The sequence below is a fragment of the Fonsecaea pedrosoi genome, assembly GCF_000835455.1.
Source record: "Fonsecaea pedrosoi CBS 271.37 unplaced genomic scaffold supercont1.4, whole genome shotgun sequence".
Classification (NCBI taxonomy): domain Eukaryota; kingdom Fungi; phylum Ascomycota; class Eurotiomycetes; order Chaetothyriales; family Herpotrichiellaceae; genus Fonsecaea; species Fonsecaea pedrosoi.
The window spans coordinates 2,157,271-2,183,163 of record NW_013550612.1 but is presented as its reverse complement, the minus strand read 5'-3'; the positions used below and the strand labels follow the sequence as shown (position 1 = coordinate 2,183,163).

General features: G+C 53.0%; 13 protein-coding genes across 13 annotated transcripts; 8 read left to right on the top strand and 5 right to left on the bottom strand.

The window, feature by feature from the left end:
- Positions 1-709: 709 nt before the first annotated feature.
- On the top strand, positions 710-1,495 carry Z517_06595 (uncharacterized protein; the record flags this gene model as incomplete). Its single annotated transcript, XM_013428334.1, has 1 exon — positions 710-1,495. The coding sequence occupies one exon, from the start codon at positions 710-712 to the stop codon at positions 1,493-1,495; it is 786 nt and encodes a 261-aa protein (XP_013283788.1).
- A 315-nt stretch (positions 1,496-1,810) lies between these two features.
- Z517_06594 (uncharacterized protein) lies at positions 1,811-3,731 on the top strand (the record flags this gene model as incomplete). Its single annotated transcript, XM_013428333.1, has 2 exons — positions 1,811-1,899; positions 2,018-3,731. The coding sequence occupies 2 exons, from the start codon at positions 1,811-1,813 to the stop codon at positions 3,729-3,731; spliced, it is 1,803 nt and encodes a 600-aa protein (XP_013283787.1).
- Positions 3,732-3,897: 166 nt separating this feature from the next.
- On the bottom strand, positions 3,898-4,596 carry Z517_06593 (uncharacterized protein; the record flags this gene model as incomplete). The annotated part of the gene is made up of 3 exons (XM_013428332.1): positions 3,898-4,415; positions 4,489-4,534; positions 4,591-4,596. The coding sequence occupies 3 exons, from the start codon at positions 4,594-4,596 to the stop codon at positions 3,898-3,900; spliced, it is 570 nt and encodes a 189-aa protein (XP_013283786.1).
- Positions 4,597-4,955: 359 nt separating this feature from the next.
- Positions 4,956-6,239, top strand: Z517_06592 (uncharacterized protein; the record flags this gene model as incomplete). Its single annotated transcript, XM_013428331.1, has 2 exons — positions 4,956-5,098; positions 5,156-6,239. 2 exons carry the CDS (start codon positions 4,956-4,958, stop codon positions 6,237-6,239), a joined length of 1,227 nt encoding a protein of 408 aa, XP_013283785.1.
- A 1,850-nt stretch (positions 6,240-8,089) lies between these two features.
- On the bottom strand, positions 8,090-8,674 carry Z517_06591 (uncharacterized protein; the record flags this gene model as incomplete). Its single annotated transcript, XM_013428330.1, has 1 exon — positions 8,090-8,674. The coding sequence occupies one exon, from the start codon at positions 8,672-8,674 to the stop codon at positions 8,090-8,092; it is 585 nt and encodes a 194-aa protein (XP_013283784.1).
- A 308-nt stretch (positions 8,675-8,982) lies between these two features.
- Z517_06590 (uncharacterized protein) lies at positions 8,983-11,346 on the top strand (the record flags this gene model as incomplete). Its single annotated transcript, XM_013428329.1, has 2 exons — positions 8,983-9,176; positions 9,267-11,346. The coding sequence occupies 2 exons, from the start codon at positions 8,983-8,985 to the stop codon at positions 11,344-11,346; spliced, it is 2,274 nt and encodes a 757-aa protein (XP_013283783.1).
- A 608-nt stretch (positions 11,347-11,954) lies between these two features.
- On the bottom strand, positions 11,955-14,027 carry Z517_06589 (uncharacterized protein; the record flags this gene model as incomplete). Its single annotated transcript, XM_013428328.1, has 1 exon — positions 11,955-14,027. The coding sequence occupies one exon, from the start codon at positions 14,025-14,027 to the stop codon at positions 11,955-11,957; it is 2,073 nt and encodes a 690-aa protein (XP_013283782.1).
- Positions 14,028-14,490: 463 nt separating this feature from the next.
- Z517_06588 (uncharacterized protein) lies at positions 14,491-15,282 on the bottom strand (the record flags this gene model as incomplete). Its single annotated transcript, XM_013428327.1, has 1 exon — positions 14,491-15,282. One exon carries the CDS (start codon positions 15,280-15,282, stop codon positions 14,491-14,493), a length of 792 nt encoding a protein of 263 aa, XP_013283781.1.
- A 743-nt stretch (positions 15,283-16,025) lies between these two features.
- Z517_06587 (uncharacterized protein) lies at positions 16,026-16,805 on the bottom strand (the record flags this gene model as incomplete). The annotated part of the gene is made up of 1 exon (XM_013428326.1): positions 16,026-16,805. One exon carries the CDS (start codon positions 16,803-16,805, stop codon positions 16,026-16,028), a length of 780 nt encoding a protein of 259 aa, XP_013283780.1.
- Positions 16,806-17,416: 611 nt separating this feature from the next.
- Positions 17,417-17,917, top strand: Z517_06586 (uncharacterized protein; the record flags this gene model as incomplete). Its single annotated transcript, XM_013428325.1, has 1 exon — positions 17,417-17,917. One exon carries the CDS (start codon positions 17,417-17,419, stop codon positions 17,915-17,917), a length of 501 nt encoding a protein of 166 aa, XP_013283779.1.
- Positions 17,918-18,787: 870 nt separating this feature from the next.
- Positions 18,788-19,510, top strand: Z517_06585 (uncharacterized protein; the record flags this gene model as incomplete). Its single annotated transcript, XM_013428324.1, has 1 exon — positions 18,788-19,510. The coding sequence occupies one exon, from the start codon at positions 18,788-18,790 to the stop codon at positions 19,508-19,510; it is 723 nt and encodes a 240-aa protein (XP_013283778.1).
- An 857-nt stretch (positions 19,511-20,367) lies between these two features.
- Positions 20,368-22,280, top strand: Z517_06584 (uncharacterized protein; the record flags this gene model as incomplete). The annotated part of the gene is made up of 2 exons (XM_013428323.1): positions 20,368-21,129; positions 21,183-22,280. 2 exons carry the CDS (start codon positions 20,368-20,370, stop codon positions 22,278-22,280), a joined length of 1,860 nt encoding a protein of 619 aa, XP_013283777.1.
- A 1,189-nt stretch (positions 22,281-23,469) lies between these two features.
- On the top strand, positions 23,470-25,533 carry Z517_06583 (uncharacterized protein; the record flags this gene model as incomplete). The annotated part of the gene is made up of 4 exons (XM_013428322.1): positions 23,470-23,812; positions 23,889-24,462; positions 24,502-24,798; positions 24,990-25,533. 4 exons carry the CDS (start codon positions 23,470-23,472, stop codon positions 25,531-25,533), a joined length of 1,758 nt encoding a protein of 585 aa, XP_013283776.1.
- Between the last annotated feature and the right edge of the window lie 360 nt (positions 25,534-25,893).

The following is a 25,893-nucleotide window of genomic DNA, read 5'->3' as shown; positions in this document are numbered from 1 at the left end:
GGTATGAGATGGGCCTGGATGATACTGGGAGGAGCAGAGTTGAAGTATGCGCGAGGCCGCTACGGCCGCTATTGCGTGTGTTCTACTTGTATACCATGAGGAACAAAGTGCGTCACACGCTCTCGCTTGTTGTCCCTTGGAATGCGCCTGTAGAACGACCGAACGCAGCGACTTCGTCCTTCACTCAGCCGTGGCATTGTTTGCCCTGTGACGTCACCCTGATTCGGCATGATCTGCATTGTTCCTGGTTTGGTGGCGGCGTCTTCCGTATAGAGACAATATTGAACACTCCCCATGACCACGAGAAGCCTTTGGTCATGTGGCGCATATCGTCAGACTGTACAAGTTTTGGCTTTGGTGGCTCCCCTGCCAACATGTTGGATAAACACCCTGTCCCATTCTGCGATCTGCATGCCATGGCTAAAACCAAACCCCAACTAAACCGGATTCTGACGTGTGGCTGTGCTGGCCGAACCACTGATTGCGAACTCTGGAACAAGTTGAGAACATTGTGAATGCAGTCGCCTTAGGCTCAACCTTGTTGGAATGCCTCGCCGTACAGAGTAAGTTACGTTTGTTTCTCATCTCCTCATGATGTGATTGCAGCCATCCCGTTTCTGGGGTCACAGGCAAACCATCCATGACAATCAGCTAATCAGATGGGGAATTATTTCGTAGCTTCCCACCCGTACGCGCCTGTATTTTTGACATGGACGGCCTCCTGCTCAACACCGAAGACATCTACACATTATGCGCCGACAATGTCCTTCTCAAATACGGCCGTCCGCGGCTACCCTGGTCTGTGAAGGCTAAACTTATGGGGGTTCCTGGAAGCTCCAACGGCAACGTCTTTCACCAATGGGCCCAGCTGCCTGTTTCCAGGGAACAGTACGCGAGAGAACAGAGTGAACAACAGCAGATCCATTTTGCTCAATGTTTACCGTTGCCTGGCGCCGAGAAGCTCCTCCAGGATCTTAATAAGGCTAGAACGACTACTGGCCTGCCTGTGGAGATAGCTCTGGCCACCAGCACCGGGAAGCTTAATTACAGCCGCAAAGTGGTGAGGCCGGAGACGAAGAGGCTGTTGGATTGGATCCCTGAAGAACACCGTGTGCTGGGCGACGATCCACGTGTCCAGAAAGGCCGGGGCAAACCAGCACCTGATATCTATCTGTGTGCATTGCAAGTACTCAACTCCAGGCTCCCGAAAGGATCACCTCCAATCGCACCTGAGGAATGCTTGGTCTTCGAAGATAGCGTGCCAGGCGTCGAGGCGGGGCGAAGAGCCGGCATGAGAGTGGCATGGGTCCCTCACCCAGGTCTGTATGCTGAATTTAGGGGACGGGAGATGGAGGTGCTCGCCGGCAGGACTGGTCTTGTAAAGATTGGCAATGAAGACCAGCTCGGTGAGGTTGATGATGGGTGGGGAGAGTGCCTGACCAGTTTGGAAGACTTTCCATACGCAAGGTTTGGCATCGAGGTATCCACTGGGTGAGTAAATGGTGATCCGTGGGCGTCGTGTCTCTCCAGGCGAATCAATAATATTGGGGCACTGCTCTGCATCGATTCCGTCGCTGCCTCAGGCTGAACAAGGCTGAGCCGAAGTTGAGCCGAACCAATCCAACGTGTTTGGCCAAGAAATAGAGCGGCAAGATGGCCAATCCCTGGATCGGAAGTTCTCGATAAAAATATGTTAAAGATTTCCAGCCATTTACCACATATATCATTATGATCCATCCCTCGAAACTGTGACGATTCAAAGTTGAAAGACCCCTATCCAATCTCACTGGGTCTAGCACGGCAGGGCGAAATGGCCTTTTCAGTCATCCAGCCCTACCAATATGTCGCCATTCGGCTGCCCTCCGATCAGACAAGAGTCGAACAAATGCTCCCCAACACGTAGGTCTTTTTTGCACACCGAGAAAGAATGAAAAGGAAATCTGTCAGGCCATAAACAGATATCAGCCAACGGCCTTGATGAGCTGTCGCTGACTCTGTCTCTTTTTCCCCCACAAAGTCTGATAAACCTGGGCAAATATGGGTCTTTCCGCACAAACCAGATCATAGGCCGTCCGTACCACCTGACTTTTGAGATCCTCGACCGGTCCGAAGTCGAGAATGGCAAAGAGCTCCGCGTCGTGCAGGCCGCCGAGTTGCATGCCATGGCTTTGGTCGAGCAGGCTGAGACGGACGGAGAGGTGCCGACGCCTGCGAACGAGCCGGACGAACTCGCTGTGTCACAACAGCAGACGACGACCACGACGACGCCCAAGTCCAATGTCAACACCCACGATGATCCCACGAACCAGAAGTTGACCATGGCCGAGATCGAAACGTTAAAGCGCAACACCATGGGTAGCGGGCGAGAACTGATCGAAAAGATAATGCAGTCCCACTCCACCCTGGACCAGAAGACTGCTTTCTCTCTGGCAAAGTATACGCTCAGGAAGCACAAAAAGTACATGAAGCAGTTTACTGTGTTGCCGTTAGATGTGTCAACCCTAGTCGACTGGATGATGGCCGATCGGGAGTTTGCCAAGGTCATGGAGATGAGGAACGAAGTCCTCGGCCTGGTCGGGTGCTGGGCGAATGTTCACGCTGCCGGGCAAGACTCTGCCATGCTCTCCGATATGGACCCATATGCGCGGTATCTGGTTGTGGACGACACGGGCGGTCTGCTGGTCGCAGCCATGGCGGAGAGAATGGGGATTTTGCACCCAACAGACATCGCACACGAGGTGGCTGGCAACCCTGAAGACGAAGACGTGGACGATGAACAACCCGATGAGACACCGACGCATCTGCTGCCTCGAAAGCCCTATCGTCAACGATACCGCCGCTCGGCGATGAGCGCAACCTCCAACACCATCACGCTCGTGCATGCGAATCAACAACCCAATCTCGGCCTCTTGCGCTATTTCAACTTCGACTCCAACGCCCCCACTGCTTCTCATCCATTATACACGAATATGAAAACGCTCTCGTGGTTGCAGCTACTCGAGCCAGAGTCCGCCATCACGTATCAAGAACCGCCCCAGATCCCGGACACCGAACTGGCGAGGATGAAATCGAACCGAAGGAGTGCATACTACCGCAAACGCCGACGGTGGGAACGAGTCAGGAACGTCGTGAACGAGACGCAGGCGGGCGGCTTCAACGGCCTGATCGTAGCCAGCTTCGCCGACCCGTCGTCGACGTTGCGCCACCTCGTGCCTCTGCTGGCGGGCGGCAGCCAAGTCGTGGTCTACTCACCCAACGTCGAACCCCTCGTCGAATTGGCAGACTGCTACTCCACAGCACGGAGAGCTGCGTTCATCAACACACCTCTGGAACAGCGGACTGTCCCGTCCAAGGACTTTCCTGTCGATCCAACACTCCTTCTAGCCCCGACGGTGCACACAGCGAGGGTGAGGAAGTGGCAGGTCCTGCCCGGACGGACACATCCGCTGATGACAAGCCGAGGTGGTGCAGAGGGCTACATATTCGTAGGGACAAGGGTGGTACCAGCAGAGGGCAAGGTTGAGGCGAGAGGAAGGCCGCCCAGGGGGAAGAAGATCAAGGCTGATGACAAGCCTGCGGAAAGTCCGGTCGCAGGTGAGCTCGAGGAAGGGAAGAGAGCAGCAGACGACGAGGAGCAGCCCCAGTCACCGCTGAAGAAACTGAAGGTCGAGACTGCGGCGGAACAACCAGACCGTCTGGACACGCCCGATCCTGTCGTCAACCAGGCATAAATCGGCTACTAGAAGAGAGACAGTTGGGACATTGAGCATACGTTATTGGATAATATGCCATTGCACGGAATTTTCGGTTTATCGTCGTGGGAAACAGCCATAAACACCTTCTCATCAGTTCGTGCCTAATATGCAGCTTGGCCATGCATTTCCTTCGAATATTCCTCTATAAACTCTTCCCCATAAACTTTCTCTTTGTGAAACTTAGCCACCACTTGCTCGGTACATTGCTTCCATCCGCGTAGAGCCGAGCATGCAGCCTGATTGCCAGTTCCTGTCTCACTTGGCTCAAATAACTCCTCAAAGCCTCAGCCTCGTTCCGGTCTCTCGGTGCCTCATACGCTTGGTTGAGCGGGAATCCTGGCTCCCCTGGAATGCTAAACTGCTCCAGCGCTCCGTTTATCAGGGCCTTCTCGGCCGCACGGGAGTCCATGTTCGGTTTTACTTTCGTCAAGCAGTCCGACAGGAAGAGGATGCCGTAGATGAGCATGCGGTCTGCGGGACCTTTGATTTCGAAGTTGCGGAAGAAGGTGTTGGCGCGGAACAAGCTCAGGATTTCGTCGAGGCAATCGTAGGACTCGGAGTCCGGGTCGACGTCGAGGGGGTCAACATTGGGAGGAAGAGCTGGAAGGGTGTATGCTGGACCACGGGTTTTCGTGCGAAGCGGGAGGAGTGGAAAGTTGCCTTTTTGGAGCACAGATGTTAGCACGCGAGAGAGCTTGTGAGGTGTCGTGTTGTCTGATCGTGGTGAGAATACCTATTAGCTGGACGCCCTGGTCCCCCAGGAAGATGGAGTGGTATGCCTGTGAATGAGATGTCAGCGGATTCATGCAGTGTAGCAGGACTAGCGTTGACTCACCGGCATCTTGACTTCCTACAAGGTTGCGTGAGAGCACGCAAACAGGAGAGATCAAGAGTAGCAGTCAGTTCCTCAGGTTCCCATCTCACTGCGGACGAGGAATTGAGTGCGTTTCCTTCCAGGCATTTGCTGTAAGGTCACTACTGCGTCCCACCAATGTAATGAGCCCGCAAACGCGGCTTGGCATTCGTGTGCGGGGATGGAGAGTCACTATGGTGGAATATCTATTCACAAACCGCATTTCAATTAACGCGTCTCTGGAGGTGCAGGCGCGTCATGGGGGTGGAACATTGACATCCATCTGAACAACTTCACAACCCTTTCAAGCATGTTTTTATAGGAATTGACAGTGACAACAGACAAAGATGTCGGACTACGAAGATGAGATGGACCTGGACGCGCCTGTGTCCAAGGACAAGTCTATCAAATTCAGCTCAGACAGCACGGCGGGCAAACAGAAACGAATAGCTGCAGACTTGCCGGTGGAAGCGGAGGACAACTTACCATGGTATGCCGCCGTCTCCTGCACAATAAAGTGGTGATCTAGCTGCTCACAAGAAACAAGGGTTGAGAAATACCGGCCCAACACCCTCGACGATGTGTCTGGGCACCAAGATATCCTCGCTACAATCAATAGATTTATTGAGCACAACCGGTTACCGCATCTCCTCTTCTATGGACCGCCAGGTACAGGAAAGACGTCGACAATTCTGGCGCTGGCGCGACAGATATATGGACCCAAGAACATGAGGCAGATGGTCCTCGAACTCAACGCATCCGATGATCGTGGCATCGACGTTGTTCGAGAGCAAATCAAAACTTTCGCCTCAACCAAACAGATCTTCAGCACCTCAACGCAGCAAACTCCGGGCGGGCCAAAATTGGGCCTAGGGGCCTTCAAGCTGATCGTTCTCGACGAAGCAGACGCAATGACGTCCGCGGCACAAATGGCCTTACGCAGGATTATGGAGAAATATACGGCCAACACAAGATTCTGCATTATTGCAAACTACACACATAAATTGTCTCCAGCACTGTTATCGAGATGTACACGGTTTCGATTCTCGCCGCTGAAGGAAGCAGATATCCGTCGGCTGGTGGACAAGGTGATTTCACAAGAAAAGGTCAATATCACGCCGGAAGCAGTGGACTCGTTGGTCAAATTGTCGAGAGGTGACATGCGTCGAGCGTTGAATGTTCTTCAAGCCTGCTACGCTGGATCACGACCTCTCCCGATGCGAGGGCAGCCTCCCATTCCAGAATCAGAGATCAAGTATGAGCTGATTACGAACGACACGATCTACAACTGCATTGCAGCGCCACACCCGGAAGATATCCGCTTGATCATGACAACCATGTTGAGCACGCCAGATCTAACGGAATGTCTAAGGACGATCAATGCCTTGAAGAGCAGTCGTGGTCTGGCACTTGCAGATATTTTGACCGCGCTGGCCGAGGAATTGCAGAACCTCGAGGTTAGTCCTGCAACCAGAGTAATATGGTTGCAAGGGCTCGCAGAAATCGAGTACAGACTGGCAGGAGGCGGAAGTGAGGGTGTGCAAACTGGTGGTATGATTGGCGTTGTGCGGACAGGATGCGAGCTGATGGGAGAAAAAGGCATTGGCGAGAAGATGAGCGTGGATGGGTGAACAACCTTGATTCGGGAGGGTCAACCCATTGGGCTTGACGCTGAGATGTGTACCAACTCAATTCTTTGTTTCAACCATGGTGAGATCACAAGAGCGGCAGGGTGGCCCAAGAAAATACTTCCTACCAGCACACAACAGATGCGAAGTTGGTCGGGCAGTTACCTGGGCTATTGCAGAGATAGATGACTTGACGAGATGCATATTGAACTGTCTTGAACTGTGCATCAAGACCCATTTGCTTCTCCGAATGCCCAGCCTCCACCTACGCTAGCGTCTTGGCATCCAAAGTTGCCGGATCCCTTTCTTTCCAACTTCTCAACATCTTTCATCATTGTTATTCCTGGACGATGTAGACCGTCGGGATATGGTGAAGTCGTGTCTGATGCCTCTGTTACTTTGTCCATTAGCTTCTCTTCCAATTCCGGAACTGAGATTTGATTGTTTTTCCTCGGCTGTGCCCCGCAGATATCATCCAAGGCGCAAATGGACGATAGGCGGTCAGCAGCTACATTTACTCACTTCCAGCACCCACCTTCTATGGACATGAATTATCGGCAACAACCTCGACCACCCGCAATATCGTCGGCGATGCTTTTGGATATGTAGTTCTGCTCTCTACGCTCATCGGTTGTTACTTGCCATTTGCTCCCAAGATATTTGCATCACCCAAAGGCCGGATCATCCTCGTCAAACACACCTATCGGGTCATGTTACAATTCATCCAATTCACGTCATCTGCCGTCTTTCCCGACCCGACGATACCAATTTTATGGTCTGCATCAACCACTGCTAACAAGATACATCTGCCACTTCTACATCCCCCAGAGCTACTTGGAAAATCCTTAGGTCAAGGTCCGAAAGGCCATGGAGACACAGCAGCTTGATTGTTGACACGACGTCTAACAAGCGCAAACTGACATCTAGGCTTCATCGATGCCGTTGCTGTGTGAACAGACATTGCTGCCTTTCTGTGGCCAGTGTCGGATTTCACAAGAGCAGATAATGTTTGGAGAGGTGGTTGATATCGGTGGGAGATGGGGAGAAAGGTTAATATTCAAGGCGTTTCCCTACAGGCAGTTGAACGGCAAAGCGCAAACGCGTGAAAGTCACTGGCTGTCATTTTTTGCGTGTTGACAAGTCTGGGAGAAGCGCCGAGAAAAAGAATCCACGTAGATAGACTGTCGCGTTTAGTACTGTCACTCTGAAGTGCAGACTGACGCTCGACCTTTTGACCTTTTACGCCCTTGAATTGCTGCCAACAACGCAACACGCTCGACTCAGTCTGAGATTGCACTGTTGGTGTAGTTCTCACGACAAGTACAAACCGACTCCGGTGATTGTAGTTTGTGTGTGGTAGATTGCAGCCTTATCATTACTGGAGTCATTCAGAGTGATGGGCAAAAAGAAAGGTAAAAGAAGGGCGAAAGAGAGGCTGATGCAGCATGACGGACCTGGCGAGGTGGCGAGCAGAACGCGGCCGGAGATGGACAGGGAGACCGAGACAGAGACACGACGCCTGGGGCAGCATGAGTGGGAGCCTGGACCGGCAACAGGTGAGTCCTCTGTCTCCCCTAAACACCCCAAAACCCCCCGGAATTGGAAGGGCCTGCAGGTGTCAACGTTGTCGAACTCGAGTCCGACTTTGGGGCGAGCTGGCACAGTTGGTGGGAGGTGATGGGCGTGCCAAGTCTTTGGGTCCTCGCCCTACCCATGCAACCTTGGTCCGCATCTGGCTCATGGCTCCGTCGCTGAATCTCCAAACTGCGCAGGACTCACTACCCAACATCCAAATCCGCTGCCTCACGAGCACCACCTCTACGACCATTACTCCCCCACAAACCCGCGAATCTCTACCGACCACATCTTTGCAAATGCCGCCCCGCATTACATGGCGAGGTCTCGAAGGAGCCCATCAATGAAGAATCGCTGGCGAGGCGAAGAGGATCCGCGCCCGAGACATCCACATCATCGACCGCGGGACAGAGACGCAAATCGAGGAGGAGGTCGTCCTCATTCACCACATTCTGGATATCCAGAAGCAGAACGCTCGGCGCCTCTAGGACCGGGGCATCGTCCTGATCGACCACCTCGTGAACCACGTTGGAGGCGGCAATTTTCGAGGGACGGAGACGCCAGGAAATTGCATGGTAGAAAGTCTTCGATTTCGCCTCCCCGTCGTTTCCCAAAATCCAAGCATCAACATCGTCCACCACCTCGAAAGCAATTTGGCGACCGACCTGGGAGACGCCCTGATTTCTCACCAACGCCATCAACAAAACGGAGGCGTACTCGAAGCCCTTCTCCTGCAGACGACGACAGATTTGACTTGCAAGGTCAAAGAGGTGCTCGCAGCCGGGATCCCTCTGATACTGAGGACAGGGTTCCGCAAAATCCTCCATCTCCATTCCCGCTTGGGGATTTTTCCACGCATTCATCGCGACTCAATTCACCCGCTTTCAGATCTGAAGCCCCAGATCGTGGTGATTACGAACCCAACAGCCGAAGAGAACCCTCGCCATCCCACGCACGCGATCAACGATCCATCTCCCCTCGTCTGCCTGCGAGATCATCTCCATATCGACACCCCGAGTCTAAATATCCATCTATCGAAACTCGAGAATCGTCCGTGAACTCGACTCGTCCATCTCAACATCCCCCACCTGGCCCAGGCCGATTCTCTGCTGGGAAGGGGAATCACTCCTCAAGAGCTCCTTCCGTTGTCGACGAAACCGACAACCGCTCCATGGATGGCCAATACCCATCACGTGGTAATTATGGGATGAATCGAGGGCAACACAGACCATATGCGGAAAATAGACACCAGGGATACGGAGGATCTCCGCCATATTCTTCCAACAGCTCCTATCACGGCTCACCGCCGCAAAACTCTCCATATCATCAGCAGAGAGGCGGCTGGGGAGGCCAAGGTCATCATGGGTCAGTATTCTGATAATCTTATGACAAGCCTTTTCACTAATGAATTTCCAGGCCGATACACAATTCCTCTCCCCCCTACCGGCAAAATAGCTTTTCCAACTCAGGCAACGTGAACAATCCTAATCCTTACCATCCAAATCAACCGGGCCACCATGGTGGTAATCAACATGGTTATCAACAAAACTACCGAGGTGGTCGTGGACATGGTTCTCATCGTGGACACTTCCAACAAGACCAGAGGTTCAACGGTCCTCGTCACAGAGGACGAGGTGGACATTTCAATAACTTACAATGGACGGCGCCTGGTCCGAAACAAGGTGGACCACAAAATCAAAACTTCCAGGGCGGACCCGGGAGTCAGTCGCAAACATCTCCTACTCCATCGCACACCGCTTCACAGGACGACCGAGACGCCCCTCCACCTGAAGAAGAGAATCCCTTCAGACCGTCCAAAGAATTGCAGGTGGAGGATCAAGGGAACGGCAGGATCAACAACACTGATCAGAACACACAGGGTAATGACCAACGAGGACCGGCTGCTTCCAAATTTAGCTTCGCCTTCAAGTCCAAAGCTCCTCCTCAGGCTCCAGCTAAACCTGCTGCAGATTTTTCAAAACCAAAAGGGCCATTCCAGCCTCCAGACAATCGACCAGCACCACCACAAGGCCCCAAGAACAAACATTTCGACCGCCGCGACGAGAGACATGGATTTCGGCCCTATGACCGGAAATTCCCGGGACAGCATGATCGAAGGTATCCCAATGATCGTCAGCCACCGCTGCATCAACAACTCCCTCCAAAAGAACGCCGTCCGGACCGATCTCGTTCCCCCCCTTCGAAAAAGATCAAGAAAGAGATCAAGTCTCGGCCTACACTGCCTCCTGAGTTTGCAGAGTCCGAGTCTATTTACTTCCGAAAGCCTGGTAACGAGTCTGTTGTCGGCGCAGGGACATACGGAAAAGTGTTCAAAGCCATTCATATCTACACAAAGGACAAGGTTGCGCTGAAGAAAATTCGTATGGAAGGTGAACGAGATGGATTTCCGATAACAGCCGTCCGCGAAATCAGACTGTTACAACACCTGCGACACAAACACGTAGTCGCCTTACAAGAGGTCATGGTGGAAAAGAACGAGTGCTTCATGGTTTTTGAGTATCTTTCGCACGATCTAACTGGACTCATCAACCATCCGACGTTTAAACTTACGTCTGCGCACAAGAAGGACCTGGCGAAACAGATGTTTGATGGTCTGGATTACCTCCATCGGCGGGGCGTGCTGCATCGGGACATCAAGGCTGCCAATATTCTGATCTCTAACACTGGTCAACTGAAATATGCCGACTTTGGTCTCGCACGGTTCTACAACAAGTCTCGGAAACTCGACTACACCAATCGTGTGATCACTATCTGGTATCGACCACCAGAACTTCTTCTGGGCGAAACCCAATACGGACCTGAGGTGGACATATGGTCTGCGGCTTGCGTATTCGTGGAGATGTTCACCAAGAAAGCGATCTTCCCGGGAGAGGGTGGAGAGCTCAGTCAGCTGGACAAAGTATACAACGTCCTCGGCACACCAACTCGGTCAGATTGGCCTGGGATTGTGGATCTCCCTTGGTTTGAGCTTATGCAGCCGGTCGATCGACGAAAGAGGATATTCGAAGCAATGTTCAAGGACGTCTTCACACCGGCTGGTCTCGATCTGGTCCAGAATATGTTCAAATACGACCCGAAAAAGCGACCCAACGCGGAGCAAGTGCTCAATCACGAGTATTTCACTTCTGAGGAACCGCTGGCAGAACAACCGGTGGAGCTTGCAAATGTCGAGGGTGACTGGCATGAATTTGAGAGTAAGATGCACAGAAGGGAGAATGACAAACGTGAGAAAGAGCGCAAGAAAGAGGAGTACGCTCGCGAGAAGGAGAAGAGAAAGGCTCGAGAGGCCGGTCTGCCTGATCCGACGCCAGCCACCGACAAAAAGGTCAGATTAGATGACGAAACGGTCTTGAAAGGAAGCATGCCCCCTCCACCACCTGCCAATGGCGATAATCCAAAAACGACCGAGAATAGGGCGGCTGACCCTCCATCGGAGAAGGCGACAGAGCGTGAAAACGATGAAGGGGATTCGGAGGGTGAAGACGGTGCGCCCATGAGCATGTCGCCCGCTTGAGGAATGTATCTGGACGGAGCACTAGTTGGGACTTGGCCCGCAGGAACATTGAGATCAGAGGGTGACGAATGTATGTATGTATGTGTATATTCTTGGAGAAATCAGATACCCTTAATTGATGGGCACAGGTTTTGGGGGTCGGGAGGATTAATACAGCAAAGTGTCAGTCAACCTTGAAGCCAGCGAAAGCTCTGCATGAATATGGAATCCAGTTTGAATCGAGTTTGATTTTGACTTGACCATCAGACCAGATCGTCCAGCTATTCTCGTTGTTGACCGGTAGATCGAGTAGGAGCGACGACGTGTTGATTTGACTACGACTAACTAACTACCTGGGAAAAGTGATCTCGTTGCCATCATTATAATTACCGATTGGTGAGTGACGCCGTTCCCATCTAGTATCCATCATTATCATCATCACTTGTGTATGTATAGCCAGACAGCATAACACTATGAGCAACAGCGAACCATGCCCAAACAACTGTTGATATCGCTATCGCTATCGCCACAACAACAACACCAACATAAAACACCAATACCAAGATAAAGACAAAGACTCCAGCACATGAACATGAATCTCTTCTCTCTCTGGGCCCCACGCTCACCGCTCAATGCATTATAGAGCTCGTGGACGAGATCTGGGTCGAAGCTGTGCCGATGCTGTCTTTGTCCAGAGGCACGCCCGACAGGGGAAGTAAAGGAGGATGGATCGGATATGCAGGCGGCGTGGCGTACTCGGGACTCGAAGGACGGAGGGGCGTCAGAGGGGGGTTTTGAGGCGAACTCAGCTCACCTGGGGGAAATTTGAGGGCTTTGGGAGTATCATCCTCGTCAGACTCTTCAGACGCATCATCTTCATCGGCATGGACAGGATCATGATGCTTAGGATTAGGATGATGCTCAGGATCCTTGTCCAGGTTCGACTCATTCTTTTGATCTTGATACGAAAATGGTCGTGCTGGAGTTGATACCGCCGCAGCCGCCGCGGCCCGTTGAGAAGGTCTCTGGCTGAATGTGACCTGACCCAGATCCGTGCGCTTAGATTGCTGTTGCTGCTGCTGCTGTGCTGCCGTCCCCAGTGGAGACGCCTTGTACTCCTTTGACAGCTCAGAGCGGGACCGCCGCTTTCGCACCGACCTCGACCTCGACGTGGAAGACGACCCCGACCCGATCGTGATGGTTCGCCGCGATCCCGTCACCGACGCGGAAGGTTGTAGTGTTGGCGACGGTCCACGCGACGGGTTTGGTGATGGCACTTTCAGGTTCACAAACGGGAGCTGGAGCTGGAGCTCGCTGGGGGAGAATGGGACGGGGCTCCCTCGCGAGGGTTCCAGAAAGACGCGCAGGTTGAGTGTCGTGTCGCCTGGTGGCGGACGCGAGTCTTGTGCTTGGATCCTAGGGAGCTGTTGCTGATGCTGATGCTGGTGCTGCTGGTGCTGCTGCTGGTGGGAAGCCATTGTCGAGGCATTGAATCCATTTCCCGTCTGAGGCACGCTACCAACACCCGCGTCAGAAGTCGAGTACGCCGTCCCGGGCAACCAGACAAAGTCGTCAAAGCTGCTCGCGATGTTGGCAAAATTGAAACCCTCGCCTTTGCCCTCGCCCTTGACGTCGTGCGGCTCAAAGACCTGTCCAATCTCTTGGTCGAGGTCGAGCACCTCGCGCTTAAAGGGCTGGTACTGGTGCAGCCTTGTGACCAGCGACGGGTACGCCGGCCCCAATCGTCCAGTGACTTTTGGACGGACGTCGATCTCGAGGCGCACGTCGCCGCTCTCCTCGAACCCGCCGCTCCCCTTGGTCAGGAGCATGACAAAGGTGAATTCGCGCGGCAACCCGGACTTTTGGAGTCGGTTTTCCTCCAGAGTCCAGACCAGCTCGCCGTCCTCGATTTCGTGGTCGTAGTCGTAGTCACTCCCGCGCCACGACCGCAGCGTCCGCACCGACCCCTGGATCTTCATCATCTCGTAGATCTTATAGCTGCTCTTGACCCCGTACGAGGGCTTGACGCTCGCGCTCGCGGGGCCCTGCGACACCCCCAGCGACCCGGCCAGGTTGAAGTTCCAGTCCAGCGTCTCGGGCGAGATGCTCCCGTAGAGGAGATGGGGCGCGTGGCGGAGGAACTTGGGCCGAGATGGTCGAGGTAGGCCTTTGCTACTGCTGCTGCTGCTGATGCCTTCTTTGACCAGCGCCTGGCTCGCCTTCTCGGTCTCGGTCTGCGTGCCGTGCTCGTGGCTGGTTTTCGGCGTCGCCACCACCCCCTGACCCTCTCCGTCGCCGTCTTCACCCTGGCCCTCGGCCTCGTCCGCGCCTATATGGTGCAAGGCGATCCTAATCTCCGCGGCCTTGAACCGGAACGTGCTGGAACTCGGGTGAAAGACAAAGTTGACGGCCACGAAGCGGACATTGTCGATGCGGTCCTCGTGGATCACGGGGCTGTCGTAGTACCCGGACTGTAGCCGCTGGACGTGCGCCGTGATGTACGACCCGCCCGGCAGCCGGCGCTCGTAGATGCATTTCTGGTTGACCTGGTAGCGGTAGTCCGGGGCGTTGGGGTCCTTGAGCCTTGCCGCTGCTGTTCGGGGTGTCAGCGGCGTGGATGGCCACGACGATGCATTATTGGGGGCTGTTGCGGGCGGCGCAGAGACGGGCTCGGACAGTATGCGGTGGAGCCAGGTACTCATTGTCTGCGTATCCCCTTATCTCCGGATCTCTATGTCATCGTCTATGTACGAGGTACGTTATGTGCTTTGTGTGTGGTTTACTGCAAAGTGTGAGAAGTATCTGGGTAGATTCGACGGAGGCGGTGTCATCGGGTGTAGGCTCTACGAGTATCAAATCGCTCCGGCATCCTAATCGGGCTTGTTGGCTCGCTGGCAGCCTGATCGACAGAGTCACACACGCCTCTGCGTGCAGAGTTGTCATTGGATGTAGGAACGCCACACTTGAATCTCGGCCCCCATTCTGAAATCCGATGAGGTGCTGATTGACTTAGTAAGTATAGTATGAGTGACTTTGCTCAATTCGATCTATGAGTAGACAGGTGATGTGTTGGAAAAAGGGAAGAGTTGCTCTCCTGATACAGTATCATGGCACGTGTACCAATTGCCCGTCCATACACCTGCTTCACCCAGAACTTCTACTCAGCTAGCAGAGCAGATAGCCCCCATCTGCAGTAATCTCCTGCCCGGTCATGAAATAATTCTTCATGATGGAAATATAACACTCTGCCAGATCCTCTGGGGCTCCAATACTGTCGGTCAATGTCCTGGCCGTGTAAAAGTCCACGATTTTCTGCTGTTCTCCATCGCCCGCAAAATGATCAAACAGTTCCGTTTTGACGGCGCCCGGGCAAACGCAATTGACGCGGATAGGTTTCATGTCGTTGGCAAGAGCATGGGTCAAGCCTCTCTTGGCCGCCCCGATGGGAGCCATAATCGTCCATCCAGTGGTGGGTTTCGCGTCGCTCACTCCGTTGGTCAACGTGAAAGAAGAGGTGCGGCTGATCTCGAGGTAGCGCATGGAGATCTTTGCGAGCATCGTACAACCGGTGAGCCTGACCTTTGCGACTTCTGCTATAGCTGTCGGCGTGACTTCAGCGAGAGGCACCATGCGAAAAGCACCGCCAGCTGTTTCTGCAACGTGCTGCAGTTTGTGCTTCCCGCCGTCGGTTGCAAAGTCGAAGAGAGCCACAATCTGTTGCTCCACATCTTCCGAGCTCAAATCGAGAGTCGTGCCGCGGATGCGATCACCTGCGTCCGGGTACGCTTTCTGGATCCTCTCGACTGCCCTGTCGACTTTGTCTCGCTTGGAACTGGCCACGACCACAATTGCACCATGCTCTACAGCTGCCTCGGCGGCCGCGAAGCCAATGCCACTGGTGCCGCCGATGATCACCACCCGCTTGCCTTGCAGTTTGTTGGTGTATTTCAAGGACATGGTTGTGAATGGTGTGTGCTTGCTTTGTAATCGCTGGAGTGAGAATCGCACGTGTGGATGTGTGAGAATGTTGCTGGAAGATGCTCCCATTGCAATTCCTAGCCACGATTAAATACTCCAGAGGCACTCTCTACTGTAGAAGATATGCGCATCCTGATTCGCTCCAGCGAAAATCGGCGGACTCCATGTTTCCGGGAGTCACTTCCGATTGTGGAATGCTCAGGCTCATCTGATTGGCTCGCTCGCTTTAAAGGACTTAAGAAGACAAAGGATGGCGTAACCCCGTTCGATGACATTGGCTCTTTGCGCTCTAAATGGGAATTGGTCAAATGTGCTTGTGTCTTGCATTTGGGAGCGATCGCATTTCTTGCCTCTCGACGGATGAACCCGGATGTCCACGTCTCAAACGTCGTCCTCGGCTAAAGCCCCGAAGTAGGCACAGTCAACCAACGACAAGTCAACTCACGAACCCGGCCTTTTTCTTTCCCACTTACTCTTTCGTGGTGGCCACGGCACGTACCTGAAGACCAGGGACAAGGGTTTGACTGAAATGGTTTCGGAGCCCGGAATGCCGCCAGCAAAAATATGAATGCATAGGACGTTGTCTCAGCCATAAATTCACAGTCCGCAATTCTCGACTCTGTTGATGTCAGAGGGGCAAACTCAGGCCATGTCATTTGTATCATTTATGTTGCCGGAGGACCGAAGGGATCTGGATTCTGGCAGGGACCATTGCATTGTTATTATATTTCGACGACCGGAGAGGCTGAAGCCGCTTTTGGCGTCTTTGGTCCTTCAGTGTCTTTGACAACATCTGTCTTTGCCCCTTTCAAAGGAGGGAATTCGAAGGTTTCACTCCTGCCCACGCTTCCAGGTGTCCATTTTCCAACCCTGCCCCCTAAATATCCTTTGTCCCAGACGAGAGCACCAACCCAAGGCTGCACATTCCAACTGACTTGGAGAGTAGCATTGGCCCTCTCACTGATAACACCACTGGGGTCGGTGATTTGGTATTTTGGTTTCTGATTCTTTAAGGAGATGACCCCTGGCTTGACAAGATCCTTGGTCTTGGACTTTGTGTTCGAGGACTTCCTGCTCTTGGATTTTGACTTCTTCTCGGGAAAGTAGGCCTCTTTCAAATTCTGCCATGACCACGGGGTCGATGTTGCCTGGATGATTGTGTCCCAGATGACAGCTTCAGACATTGCCCCATCGCCACTCTTCCCACCGGGGTAGTTTGCCGTGACATAGACAAACAGTTGCTTCGTGTTCCACGTGAACAGGCTGGACAAATCGGCTTCCAGATCAAATCTGATTTGAGCGTATTCTTCGCGTTTGGGGGAGTAGTAGTGCGGACGACCTTTGACAACTTGGACGTTTCGGACAGATATTGAGGCGCTTGGTGAGTCTGTCACAGGAGGTAAGGGTATTATGGAGAGCACAGCAATGATGCAAGCGAGGGTAAAGGCGCAGCTGGTAAAATACCCAAAGGTCGATTGGAGCCGAGTGAGAGCGCTGTGCATTGTGACGTGCGAGACCAGAGGAAATGGCCTCTAGAGTAGATGCAAGGAAAATTCAAAAGTCGGAAGATGACAGCAGCCTGTGCTTTACACTATCATTAGTGCAGCGAGGATGTCTGTGGTGATTCCTTTGTTGAACGCCAATTCCGATCTGAACACGGTTGGAGAAACGCGAGGTGGAGAGAGTCCCTGCCAAGCCCAGGCTGAGACTGACAAGGCTTATATTTGCAGAAGACGAGGCTGATGTTCCCTCTGTACTCGGTACTCAAACACAGCTTGCGGCAGTTGACAATCTCGAAAAGTGTTCTCATCATTCTTTAGAACCTACTCTTACGTTTCTCAAAGTTATCCATGATATTCAACATATTACTATTGGACCGAAGCCTCTTAGTGTCAACCCCAGACTGTAGGCGACAAGGCTGAGTTCGTTGTGCCATGGGGCATATGACATCACACTGACATGTTCAAAAACTCCCTGTTTATTAAAAAACCGTGAGATCACCACCTCGTGGTATCAAGATCTATCCATCATTCCGGTAAGTTTTTCTGTGGGATTTCCTGTCCAACACCCCCTATACCCCAGAGACATAGCGCCACCTCATAGCGGTAACAAAATGGGCCTTCCCTATTCCAAGGAGATTCACTCGGCGTTCGAACAAGTTACGCCCCTGGTCGCCGCTGGGTTCGAAGTACTCCAAACGACCAAAAACATTGCCATTCTGCTGGCTGTCATCCAGGTGGTGACCGTTATCACATTGCTTTTGATCCTGCTTGCTTTGATGGCCTTGCTGTGCACGGTGAATCCAGACCTCGACAGAGAAAGAGAGCAGCTGGTCACTCCTGCTATGCAATGGATCGCCAGCTGGGTCCTCAAGTACGGCGGCCCTGCGAAAACGCTCCTCAAAATCGTGTTTGGGGTTGGTGTCTTGATCTCTGGATACGCTGTCTGGCAAGCTCTTGTGACCGGGCACACTGAGCCCAAGTCAGATGAAGAACAGTCTGAAGATACAGAGGGAAAAACAGATGACGATCAGACCAAGGGTCAAGGAAAGGATGCGAAAGACACCAACGAAAAGGAGGCAAAGAATGGAAAGGATGGGACCAAGAAGAAGTAGTTGTTAGGACATTTCAGCTGCGAAATTTGGTGAGTTCGCTTCATGTTCCCTGGTGACTTACCCATGTCAACGCGGATGAATGATTGACTCTTTCAACATCTCCATGGTAGAATTCCCATACCTTGTTCCAAGTTCTTTGTGACAGCGGAATTACCTTGTCCGGATATGGCCGACAGACAATATGTGTTTCCCTACCAAGGATTGTTGACGATGAATGAATCATGCTTCTTGCCAACGACCTCTTTACGAGTGCTTTTTTGCTTTGTCCTCGAGCGAATTCTGCAGGCTGGAGTCGGATACTCGCGGCATACACCTCTGTCGACCTCTTGTCGCCCCTTTGATTTCTTGAAGTAACGGTTTCATAAGAACAAAGTCTCCACCGGCCAAGTCCGGTCATTTGACTTATTTATTTCTTTGGATCATTAATTTGGAAAAGGGCGTAGACTTCGCCACGTCATTTCAAGACTTTCCGTTGGTGGTCAAAGGGCGTGCTGGGCGTGCTAACCGACAAGAGCCCAACAGAACAAAAGTATCAGTCTCAGGGCGGATCAGAAACGAGACTTCATTTTTCCCCGCCTCCATGGTGGGCGAATTTGACTCTTGAGTGGGCCTAAGGGACTGTAAAGCGTAGGGCGTAGGGCACCAGGTCGGCTCTCTTTTTGCCCGCTAAGGGAATGGCTTATCTCACTTGCCCGTTTGTATCTTTCAAGAGCTTGCTCTCATATCCAGGACTGGATGATATATACACACTAGAATGGCCCTTTTGGTTCATGCATAGATTCATCTGATCTTGACGTTATTCCCAGGGGGGTTTGTGCCTATCATCCACCAGACACAGCAAATCGCAAAGTTGTCAGAGCACAAACAAACATGCTTGTTCACCAACAACACCCGCCTCCGCTACCAACATCGCCATCATTAGCTATCCCCGCAAATTCAGAATATCTAGAATACTCCTACAATGCACACATCTCATCACCCGCAGCTGTTCAACTACGAACCAAGCCGATAGACATTGACCCGCTGCCACCAAGGAAAAAGCTAGCATTCTCTATACGGCCGGCCACAATCGCTGATGCCCCAGCAATTGCACGATTGGGTGCCACCGTTTTTGCTACGACCTTTGGCTTCAGTATTCCTACAAACGATCTGAAGGCCTACCTGACCGAGGCGTATAGCGTCGAGGCTATTGAAGAAGACATCCGGTGTGCGACAAAGCATATTCTCGTCACCTGTTTAGAGGATCAAACAGCCAACAATGACGAGGCCAGTGGACAGGAAATCATCGGTTTTGCCCAACTCACAGAGGGCACTTCCGAACCCTGCATTTCCGACGTCGAGTCTGTCGTCGAACTGCAGCGCTTGTACGTCTCGACAGCATGCCACGGCCATGGAGTTGGGAAGCTCTTGGCCAACCAAATCGAGGGTGTGGCTCGGCGACTAGGATACCGGGCAATGTGGCTGGGTGTCTGGGAAGGCAACTTTCGAGCGCAGAAGGTGTACGAGGGACTAGGGTTCGTCAAAGTCGGCGACCATGAGTTCAAGATGGGCAAGTGCATTCAGATTGATTGGATCATGCTGAAAGATTTGTGAATTGTTTTGGGTGTTTTCTTCGTGGGATTCGCAGTGTGGCAGTCTTGTGTTTTGAGCCTGGGAGGAAGGAATTCAATCAGCGAGACACTGACAATTAGAAATTCGAGTGCGCAGTCTTTTGATCTGCGCCCTTGTCATTACAAGCTCGATGGCTTGGCATTTATCCATTCCCTTCTCTCATGCGCCAACTACGTACCACAGACTGTACTGGACGCCCTCAGATGAGCTTTAGAGGCTGTTTCAAACACCAGAGCTATCCTATCCTTTTGTCGCACAAGAGAGCCTATCCTGCGAGATGCATCCGCCTCGGAGACAAGTTAGCCGGGTCCGGCCCCAGTGGTGGACCACGACAGGAGAAGACAAGGGCAACACTCCGCACAGACCAAAACCACGAGGCGGGCAGTGGCGGGGTAAGGCCGAGGACTTTGTGCCGTGAGCCATTCCAAACTAAATGGTCCATTTGGAATAGATCCAAGCTTTGAGCTTCGAAAATGTCACCGCCTGAGTCAACATGCCATCCAGTCCTCCCCCAACAGGAGCCACGCCAGGATCTGGACGAAGGAGCAGACAAGCATGTAGTGGCTGCCATAAACGGAAGGCAAGTACTCTGGATCTAGTTTGATACTTAGTTCCAGGTTTACTGACAAGCTGGAACGTAGATCCGTTGCGATCTCGTCCGTGGCCAAGAACCCTGTTCCAATTGTCGATTCCAGAGCATTCAATGCATGTAAGAGTCAGCCAGACGACAGTTTTGCCTGCCCTTCAAGTCCTTCGCTGATCATTAATGCTCCCTCAGACCTCACAGGAGAAAGCGACATGATCTGGTGCGTCTGCGTGATATCCGCGTTCCTCCAGGGATGCAGAAGGAACAGCATCCTTCGTCGCTCATAAAGCCAGTCGAAGATTGCACATTGCCACAACCACCACCACCACCACCACCACCAGCAGAAGAAGCCAGCACTGAACACTGCATCACAAAAACAGCAAAGTATGACAACTCCAGCTCCCCTGCCGGTGAAAACCTCGCCTATGTTGGCAGACCCGAGTATCTGCCAGGGGAGTTCGCCACAGAAGGAGACTCTGACGGCGAGGCGCCCAAGTGTTCCAGGGGTGATGCCGAAATGTCGTATCTACAGTCGCTCAAAGCATTTGATTTCCCACCGAGGCCGGTGCGGGATGGCCTTATCGACAACTTTCTCAAAATCTGCAGTCCTTGGATGCCGGTGGTGGAGATAGAGGACCTGAAGCTCCAGAATACTGGCTCGGGACCTACCTCGTCAACGCCTGGAGGGTCACTACTCCTGACCCAAGCTGTTCTCGTCGCTGGTAGCCGAGTCCAACCTACAGCGCGATCACCCAACTCAGACTGTGCGAGTTTTTACAGCAAAGCCAAGGCGTTGTTCTTCGCGGATGTTGAGACGGATCCCCTGAACACGATTAGTGCACTGTGTTTGATGCAATGGTACAACCCAAGCGGGCCTGAACACGTTTCAATCCATTCGAGTGGCTTCTGGCTTAGGACCGCAGTCGGGCTGGGGTATCAGATAGGGTTACATCGTGAACCAGATCCGACTTCCGTCAAGTGCAAACTGCGACGAAGACTCTTTTGGACACTATTCGTGAGTTTCTCCCGTCCTTCTCCTCCATCGCCGCACCCATTGACTGGAATTAGTCGCGAGATTGTCAACTGTCTATCGCTCAAGGCCGCCCCCGAGCCATAAATTTGGTTGATTGCAATATCGGTCTACCCACTGTCGCCGACTTCCCTCAAGACAACAAGAATGCTCGACTCTTTGTCGCATATGTCGAGATTTGCTCGATCCTGGGGCAATGTGGCAAAGCTCTGAGCGGAGGTTATTCCCATTGGGCACCAGTTGAGGTTGGCCGCAGTCTTCAGCGCTGGATCTATCAACTACCCGACTGCTTGAAGCTCAACAATGCTCTTGATTATGATTTTGAGGCCCGCCAGCTATACCTGATATACTTCACCGCTGTATCCATTCTTTACGGACCCGGGCGGTCTGGTAACTGTACATCAGTAGCGCCAATCCTCGCCTCCTCGTGTGTCGCGCGGATCTTCGAAGATTTCCTGGCTCGCGACCAGCTCAGGTGTCTGGCCCCAATGACCATATTTTACCTCAGAGTGGCTGCTCTGCCGCAGTTATGTTGCTTCAACTTCAGTCCACTTTGGAACGTCTCCAAAGTTGAATTGTCGGTGATTCAAAAGGCCCTGCATGAGATGGCACAGACCTGGCATTCTGCACGGAGAGCTCTGCGGATTCTGACGAAGCTCGTCAACACCGTGAAGCGCGGACCGGAGACAGATCGCCCTCTGACTGACCTGGATCTCTCTCCCGAGCAGCTGTCATTCTTTGAGATGATCCCGGAAGAATTATGCCCAAAGAGGCATATAATTAAGACGGCAATGGACGCCGCACGGGTCGACCTTCAGGAGAAACCCAATGCCCGCGTCCAAAACCCTTCTAGTCTCGCGAACCTCAATGCCGTAAGCATGCGACCGGACTCAATGGCGGCCTCTGACAGTACCATGCGGGAACTGACAACTGCTGCCTCACTAAAGCCTTTGTCGATCGCCTTGGGTGCGCCAGTTGGAGAGATCCAAGATTACACAGCGGCAGACTCATGGTTTACTAACGATAACAGCGACTGGATTGGTGGTGACAACAGCCTGGGGTCAGGACTTGACTTTGACGACGACGACCACCTTTTCATGTCGCTTCATGAACGCCTTTTGCAGGACTTGAGGTAGATATCACCTTGCTGGGTGCTTTGCGTAGCGACGCAATATGAGTTTATTGTATGTCCTACCTTCCAATGGCTTCCCTACTAAGGTTAAGTCGAGACATATTGGTTTCAGGCCCTGGGGCATTGTTTACCGCCTCAAAACATCTGGTGCAGAGTCTACGGAGGGGAAGATTTGGAGAAAGGACCAGGTTCCACAAACGAAATCCCGTTTCTGCCACTGGCAGCACTTGGACTCAGAGAAAACCTTGAAGGACAGAGGAGTAGATCGACAACAGCCGACGGCGCGGCAAATGCGGGTAATTGTATGGTAAGTACAATACCCTGCTCCTTTGTCGGGTATTTTATCGACCTACTGCTCTATTCACACAACGAGTCTTCTCCTAGGGAGACCACACAGAGGACCCTAAACAGAATCAATGGAGTAGACAATCTCCGTCTGTGGAGATTTCTCGATTTCTCCACGAAACCCCCGGGTACTCAAAATCTGGGAAATTGTCGCCGGCGTTTCCCAAGTGGCCCTATTCCCGGCTCGAGGTCACTGGTACTGGCGTTCCAGAAGAGGAGTCATTTGCCCGACGATCCATCCACCTAATTGACTACTTTGTAAATGACACCCTTTGTTGAGATGTCGACCGAAATTCTGAGCAAATCGAGTTTACCATCCGGGAGAATCAAGCATGTCTTGCCAATACCAGCACGTATGAATAGCATATCGTCGATTTAGGATACGAGTCTCGTTTGTATACGGCACCGCCGAGACATTGGCTTGAGTAACTTTCCCAAGGTTCTTTCCAGATATTCGTTGGTACACATTGTCTACCAAGTACCTTTTGGCGAATTAATCCGACCCATACCCGATCATATGACCGGCGCCTGGACCGTATCTCCAAATAGTTGATCTTTGAGCCTTAGCAAAACGCTTCCGGACAACGGCCGAAGTGTTTCTTCCTATTCGGCATTCCCGCTTGTCCCAAACCCCCTCGGCGATATGTGGATCAGCCTGGACAACATATTCGTACCTACTCGACTTGAAGGACAGAGAGACTTGAGTTATGATAGTCCTATCTTTTCATCTTCGCCCCCTGGCTTTGGTCAGAATGACAACAGTGCTGTGCAGTGTATAAGAAGAGCAATCTAGCCTCGACCTGAGATTTGTTCGTGAACCTCATTTCCGGAACGAGATACAGGGCGAAATGCATATTCCAGACCGTGCCGACTTTGTGCCTCCGCACCAGGGCCGGAATGTCTTTCCCAACTGTCCTTTTTTCGGCAGATTGCTGCGGTTGGCCCACGATGCGCCTGCGAAGACCATCATTGCCGATGTCAACCTCGACGTCGAAAAGTCTCGCATCCAGCTGCTAACTGACGTTCTGGAGATGCGAAACGACCTGCTAGAACGCCTGGGCAAGACAGCGAGAGATGACCTGGTACGAGGCAGCCGACCCATTTTCATCGCCGTGCTGGCTGCTGGAGGCTATGAGTACACCGTGGGAGTTCTCGGCGTTCTCGCATTAGGAGCCGTCGTAGTGCCCATCAGTAAGTCTATCAACGTCGCTAGCTGTCTTTTCAGAACGTATGTCGTCTGGAAAGACTAAGACTTTCTGCACAATAGGTCCACAAGCACCTCTAGAAGAGGCATCTTACTTTATAGAAAAGGCCCAGTGCGTGGCAGTCCTGACCGCCTCAAACCTGGACAGCCAGGGAACCGCCTTGGAAAAGACCGTCAGGAGCCAGCGCAAGAAGGCCGATTTTTCCAAGATCTTGATCGCCCCCTCCCTCCGGCATTGGAGCCATCGACCATCCGATATCTCAATCTCCTCCGACAGATATCTAGACGACAACGCCCCGGCGTTCGTGATCTTTACGTCCGGGACAACGGGGAAACCCAAGGGGGCGGTACACCGACGAGCGATGACCCACGAAGTCGCGCGCTCCGTAGCCGACCACTACAAGGTGACAGAGGACGACCGTATCCTGCACCTCATGCCCGTACACCATGCCACGGGAGCATATTTGTCCTTCTACCCGTTCCTGATTCGTGGCGCCTGCATCGAATTCCGCAGCGGGCCGTTCAGCGCCGAGTGGACGTGGGAGCGGTGGAGGAAGGGTGGCATTAGCTTCTTCACGGGCGTGCCCACCATGTACGTCCGGATGATGCGCCAGTTCCAGCAAGGCCAGGTGGGGTCGTCAAGATCTGCCTCTTCCTCCTCGCCTCCTCCGTCTAGTACATCCATCGACTCCGCTACGGCTGCTGCAGCGGCAATGCAAATACGTGGCATGCTGTGCGGCACGTCCGCCCTGCCCCGACCGGTGGAGGAATTTTGGGAGAACCTCAGGGGCGGCAAACGCATCCTGACGCGCTACGGAAGTACCGAGTCTGGGGCTGTTTTCAAAATGGCCCTGGAGCCTGGGAACACGCCTTCGGGCTCCGTGGGCACGTGTTCCCCTGGGGTGGAAGTGCGGTTCGCAGACGGTGGTGACGAAGGCGAAATCCTGATCAAGAGCCCGAGCATGTTTACGGGGTATGTGCAGGTCGTGTTTCCTTTTTTGCCCTTTGCAAAAATGAGCCAATCCCCATTTCCCCAAATGATTTTGGAGGCTGTTTCTTTACATCTGAATTGAGTCACACCCTCTGTTCTCCTTTCCTTTGGCCTATCCCTAGAAAGAAAACCCCATCACTGGCACTAACCCTCCCGCGCGCAAACTTGTGCAGATACCTCTCCGACGAGCAAGCCACGCGGGACGCGCACGACTCGGATGGTTTCTACAAGACGGGCGACATCGGGCGGCGCGAGGGAGAGTACTACTTCATCCTGGGGCGTGCGTCGGTCGACATCCTCAAGTGCGGCGGCTACAAGATCTCGGCGCTGGACATTGAGCGCGAGTGCCTGGGCCTGCCGTACATCAACGAGGTCATGGTCGTGGGGGTCGACGACGCCGAATGGGGCCAGCGCGTCGCCGCCGCGGTGACCTTGCGCGACGACCAGACGACATACTCGTACCGTCCCACCGGCAGCGGCACGGCCCTCACACTCGCGCAACTGCGCAAAGACCTCGGCGACAAACTGGCGCGGTACAAGCTCCCGACGATCCTGCGCGTCATCGAGGGCGAACTGCCCAAGAACGCCACGGGCAAGGTATCCAAGAAGGTGTCGGGCCCCGCGCTCTTCCCGGCCAACTATGCAGAGATTCCCGAGGTGCAGGTGTGGAATACGTCGTCCTCGAGGAGAGACACGACGGGGATGGCGAGGCTGTGAGAAACTCGTCGGGTTTCGTTCCGCCAACCCCCTTTATTATTCGCCTTGGCTTTGCTTGGTCTGTCTTAGCTCTCGGCTTGGGTGAGGCTTGGTCTGCTTTTGTTTGGACCGACTGATACGAGGTATATACATATACTGCGTTGTGTTCAGAACGAGTGTGACAAGACACACATACAAACACACCCATACACACAGCCGATAGTGAATGAGTGGCTGATGCTGGGAGAGATTCCAAGCGTTTGATACCTGCCCCTGAAATCGGGATCTTTATACAGCAGACACACAGACACAGAAACAAACAAACAAACAAACAGACAAATAGACAGACAGACAGACAGACAGACAGACAGACAGACAGAC